This window comes from Cucumis melo, chromosome 5 (genome assembly GCF_025177605.1).
Source record: "Cucumis melo cultivar AY chromosome 5, USDA_Cmelo_AY_1.0, whole genome shotgun sequence".
NCBI lineage: Eukaryota > Viridiplantae > Streptophyta > Magnoliopsida > Cucurbitales > Cucurbitaceae > Cucumis > Cucumis melo.
The window spans coordinates 17,003,023-17,008,822 of record NC_066861.1 but is presented as its reverse complement, the minus strand read 5'-3'; the positions used below and the strand labels follow the sequence as shown (position 1 = coordinate 17,008,822).

The window sequence follows — 5,800 nt, the reverse complement described above, 5'->3', positions numbered from 1 at the left end:
AGAGGGGGAGGGGGAATTTTGAAATTTTCAGGTGAGACTTATATATTGTAATGGTTATTTCATTCAACTTTTTATATGTATAAAAAATAAACAATTGTTTTCATGCAAGAGCAATCATGGATGAACAAGGTTGCTAGACAAAAGTAGCCTTCGATCGTAACAGCGTGTTCAAGTCATTTTTAGAATGATAATAAGAGCTCGCTGAGCAACGAGGTTAGCCAGTTAACCGTGTAGAGTTGTTCAAGCAAACACATGTTTGAGATGACACGTTTGTATCGCAGACCGCTGAAGATGCGTATGTAAGTTCAAGCAATATTTATGTCTTATTATATCCTTTTATTTGTGTCTTACTAACTTAATTACGAAATTTTTTGCAGAATCAAATGCTGGAACTCCAGCCCCAACCTACTCCAGAGGGTTCTCAACCACTCTATGGGGACGAGATATGTGAGACGATCGTTTTGAGTAGACGACCGAGCTACTCAAAAGGTCTTGGTTGTGGACCCAACCCTAAGTCCCGCAAGACGACCAGTGTTAGCAGTTCTTCGACCATGTTTTTGCAAGCCAGGGAGTACGAATTACAATAGGTCATGATTGAGCAGCAACGAGTCGAGCTTGATGAAGCTAAATGAGCAATTGAACAACATAGAAAGACATCGGAGATGTTGACTTCACAATTGGAATAAATGAAAAAGCTTATAAAAGAAATTAATCGGGCACAGAAGGGACCATGATCCCTTGCGGTATGTGTATATCTTTCCACTGTATCTTATCCCTTCATTGTGTTTTGTTTGAATAAATTAACATTACGTAAAACTTATAATTTTATTAAATTGAACTGTAAACTTTCATAAGTGAATTAAATATGACTCTTAGATAAGATTTCATGCATCATTCTTTTTTTTTCTTTCTTTGTTAATGCTATATTTAAAAAAGTCACACATGAGTAAGAATTAATGCACATGTTATTGATTTGCAAAACAATTTTAACGGTGTGTTTAGACTGATTTTGATATGGCCCAAATCAATTTTGTCATAACAATTACTTTACTCTAAAATAATCATGATTCGCAAGAAAAAAAATCGATTTTTGAAAAATAAGAAACCAATTTAAATTGTTTGAAGAATCGCTAACCAAATGATTTTTCTACAAGTGATTGAATGGAAATTAGCTCCAACATTTTTCTCATACTACTCAAATTTGTGAATTCGGCCAAAAAATATAAAAAATTATTAAAAATAAAATAATAGAATTAGACATTTTATTAAAATTCTTCGACAAACTCCACCAATTTTTTATTACCATTTTCATGGTAACTGTTGTTAATCAATCTTTGACAACCACTTTCGAAAGTCATTGCCGACCAAATTTCAATCACCATTTTCTGGTGACCTTCGTTGATGAGTTTACACCGTCCATTTTTTGATAAAGGTCATTGACTAACCTCGACGATTGTTGCTAGCCAACCTTCGATCACGTCTTCGTCAACTGTTTCCCAGCGACTACCAACAACCGACTTTTGGTGACTGTTTTTCTTGACAATTGTTTTCAGCCAACCTTCGATGGCCGCTATTTGGCAACCGTCGCCGGTATATTTCCAACATTTGTTTTTCGGTGATTGTTGTCGATCAACTTTTGACACCCATTGCTGTCAATCTTTGATTATTATTTTCAATATTACCACCAGCCAACTTTTGGTGACCATTTTTTGGGTTGTTGTCGACTAACTTCTAGTGTTGTTTTTTGACGACCTTGCCAACAATCTCTGGTCACTGTTTTTTGGCAACCATTTCTAACAATCGTGACCAATTTTTTATGATTTTATTTGATAACTCTTACCAACCAACTTCAGGTGTTCATTCGACAAACGCCGACAGTCAACTTCCGACCCCGTTCTCGTTCACTATTTCCCGACGACAATTGAAGGCCAACTTCTGACAACTATTTTTTTCAACAACTGCCTCCAATAAACTTTTAGCGACCATTTTCGAACGATTGTTGCTAGCCAACCTCCAACCATCGTCTTCAGTGACTGTTTTCTACTGACTATCAATGGCAACCTTTGAGCAACTATTTTTCTAGCAATCGTTGCTACCCAACTGTCAACTATCATTTTCCGTTGTTATTGGCGCCAACTTTCTATGATCGTCGTCGCCAACATTTGATCACCGATTTTCAACGACCACCGTCAATTATCTCCAACAAATTTTTTCAACTACAGTCAACGGTGAACTTTTATTTAAGAACATTTTTTCAAAACAAATGAAAAAAATATATTATTAAAAAATATTTATCTTAATTAATTAGTTAAATAAATTTTCAAATATAAATTATAACTTGGTAACTTTAAAATTGGAACTGATCGTAATAATTCAAAATCATTTTTAAGGATTAAAGTCACCTTTAGAAGTTTGGGAAAATCACGGCCTTTGACAAAATCTATTTTCCATAAATTACTTCTCTAAAATCACTACTCCAACTATCACTTCCAAGATTTTTAATAAATTGTCTAAATTGATTCCCAATTGATATAATTAAAATCTCACAGTAAAATTTAAACAAAATATAAATTGAAGTTTACATTGAGAGACTAATGAAAGCTGAAATGATTAAATTGAAAATTTTGTAGTTCCTTGTTAAAGGGAATTTAGTCAAAATTTCAGTTTAAACTGATACTTTTATAATGTCCCAAAAAAGAAAAAAAGAGATCAATTCAAACTTCCACAATTGGTTTCCCTTGCTTGTACACTGTAGAAGCAGAATGTTGTGAAAGTAAAACCATTTTAATCTCCTAAAATTAGAAGCACTGGAAAATTCTGATTGCTGTGAACCATATAAGCAAAAGGGAAGAGAAATTGTGTTTAGAATCAGTAAACACACAGTCATGGAGAGAGGGAAGAAATAGATTGAAATTGGAGTATTATACAAACATTTTTAACTCAAAAATACACAAGCAAACTAAAAAAGCTTAAGCAACTTCTTCAATCTCATCAAGTGCATAGTTGTTTGTTGATACACTTGCATAATTTACTTTGTTAAATCTAACCACAACTGGATATCGAGTGTTGGGATCCTGCAAAGTTTGATTCGTACATATATTAACCATTAGTACATATCTACATTATATTAGTTGTAACATCAAACATGCACAATCTCAATCCCTAATTAAATACAGCAACCTAATTAACCCTTAAACAGGACATAGTTAGCCACTTGATTTATCGTTCTAAAAGGAATGAATATGAAACAAAAATCTTGAATAAATAAAAATTAAAGGGTCTAACCTGGTCAACTGTTACAACAGATCCAACATCCTTGTACCAGTAAGATTCTTTCCTTAAAATCTTCACCTGTTCAAGTAATCAAGCATCAATAGAATTCTACGGCAATCTCCATGAACTAATAATAAAAAGGAAAAAGAAGTGTTGTCACACACACCTTGGCACCTCTTTTGGGACCAATAGGGGCAGGCTTGGGCTTGGGCTCTTCGGCGGTGGCGGCAGCGGGGGCGGCAGCAGGGGGTGGGGGAGCAGCCTCGTCGGAGGCGGCGGCACGGATAACCAATCGAGAAGATCTTGAAATAGAATTGGAATTCTTGGGGAAGAAGGCCAAAGAAGATAACCTAGAAGAGGAAGAAGAAATGGTAGTTGAAGAAGGGATGACAACTCCAGAAGCAATGCAAGAAAGGTTAGAGGCAGCCATTGCCATTGCCCTTTGGTCTTTCAATTTCCTTTTTGCTCTATGCTCTTTAACTGATGAATCAACAATATGTCAATGCTTTGGAAGATGAAGAGATAAACCCAAATGAAATAATGATAACCACATATTGGGGGAGAAAGAATCAGATGTTTTATGGGTAATAATTGTTTGTGGAATTTTCTCAGCCTATGGAAAAATTGAATGTTGGGTTTCAACCAATTGAATGTTGCCATGTAGATACCATATCCATATCTTAAGGATAGGCTCATCCTTTTCTCAAAGGATATTCTATTTCTCTCTCCTCTTCTTTCCCTTTTCTATTGTTTTTTCCTTCTCTTATGTTGCTTGTTTGTTTTGGTAATTGTGTTTCTTTATTAAAAGTTGAGATTCAATTCTCTTGGGTTTTCTTTTCTTCTTTTCCATATGTTTATTTATACTTATGATGTGAACCAAATATATTTCACCACATATGTAAGATTCAGAATGTTTATATCTTTCACATCCTTTACAAAGTGTAGCATTAATATATGTTTCTAGGGAAAAAAAAAAATAACATATTCCAAATCCATGAATTCTGTTTCTTAATCACAAGAATTTTATTCCAATGGTCCAAACATGGGCCAAACCCCTAATTCTAAACTCATATATAAGATTGAGTTGTTTTTTTTTTTTTTAAGAATAATAATAATTATTAGATCATCTTTTTTAATTTTTATTTTATGAGATTTTGTTTATTTTATTATATTTTTTTTAGGTCAAAATAGATTAACCATCTATTGATTTGGTAACATGATAAAAATTTTAAATATATATCACATGTACCATGATTTATTTTTTAGTTTAATAACATTTTTCAAACTATGACTAAAGGTAACTCTACTTAACTTTTGCTTTTGCATGATCCTTTTGGTTATGCTTATTTTCAAACCTATTAAACCCTTTCAATGTTAAAACACCATTTGACTTATTATATTTTATGAATGGTTTGTAATATTCATAATTTGATCATTTATATTAATGCAAGTGTAATCAAAATTATTGTTATTTAATTTTAAAAATTTTTATTTTTACATTATTGTCATGAAAAATCAATATAGTTAAGAAATTGAATAGGAAGTATTAAATATGAAAAAAAAATAATTAAAATTATGATACATGATAAATTTAGGATGTATAATTAACAAAAAAAAAACTAAATTAAACAAAACATATTAGCTAAACACAGGAATTTAAAATTAGAATCCAAGTATAGGCATTTATAATTTACAGACATCAAAACTCCATCAAATAAGCCCTAATCCAAGTATAGGCATTTATAATTTACAGACATCAAAACTCCATCAAATAAGCCCACAGACATTCAATTTCCAGGAATTTGATTCCGAACCTACATTCAATTCTCAGGAATTTGATTCCGAACCTGCATTCAATTTTCAGGAATTTGATTCAGAATCTGCACGCCAAATGCCCCTAAGAGAGTTGAGGCATTTAATATTATGGTACGTTAATCATAGTGCATTACAACACTTGTGAGCAAGGTCAATTTGGCCTTTTACTTCCTTCATCTCTTGATTGCTTGAAAAAAGCATCTATTTTAAATCCAATCTTACCCTGAATGCTTCAAGATCCTCCTTACATAATATAGAACATGTTACAAAAAAATGTTGCACAAATTTTGTATCACCGCCTACTCTAATAGACGGTGATATTTTACTATATCTATAAATATTTTTAGCAATTTTGTTATTCAAAATAATTTTTTTTCTTTTTTTGTTTTTCAAATTTTGACTTGGTTTTTTTAAAATATGGGTAAAAAGTAAATATCAAAATAAGAGATTTAGAAGTCGAAGAGGTATTTATAAGCTTGATTTCAAAAAACAAAAATATAAATGACTACCAAACGAGATTTTTTATTTTTATTTTTAATTTTTTAAATTAACTTATAAATACTTATTATATTTTTAAACTTATTGCTTATTATTTACACTCTACCAATGTTTCTAAAATTCACGTCTTGTTCTGAAAACTAAAGGTCTCATTTAACAATTATCTTATTTTTAGTTTTTTTAGGGTAAATGTAAAAAATGACAAAGTTCACAA

The 5,800-nt window shown here is 31.7% G+C and overlaps 1 protein-coding gene across 1 annotated transcript; it reads right to left on the bottom strand.

The window, feature by feature from the left end:
* Window positions 1-2,886: 2,886 nt before the first annotated feature.
* Window positions 2,887-4,089, bottom strand: LOC103485855 (photosystem I reaction center subunit IV, chloroplastic-like). Its single transcript, XM_008443580.3, has 3 exons — window positions 3,440-4,089; window positions 3,286-3,351; window positions 2,887-3,074 (listed from the first exon to the last, which is right to left on the bottom strand). Exons 1-3 carry the CDS (start codon window positions 3,707-3,709, stop codon window positions 2,970-2,972), a joined length of 441 nt encoding a protein of 146 aa, XP_008441802.1. The 5' UTR covers window positions 3,710-4,089; the 3' UTR covers window positions 2,887-2,969.
* Between the last annotated feature and the right edge of the window lie 1,711 nt (window positions 4,090-5,800).

Coding starts and splice junctions, on each gene's coding strand:
- LOC103485855 (XM_008443580.3), bottom strand. CDS start 3,709: ATGGCAATGGCTGCCTCTAACCTTTCTTGCATTGCTTCTGGAGTTGTC. Junction 3,352..3,439: donor GTCCCAAAAGAGGTGCCAAG/GTGTGTGTGACA, acceptor TTACTTGAACAG/GTGAAGATTTTAAGGAAAGA. Junction 3,075..3,285: donor CTGTTGTAACAGTTGACCAG/GTTAGACCCTTT, acceptor CAAACTTTGCAG/GATCCCAACACTCGATATCC.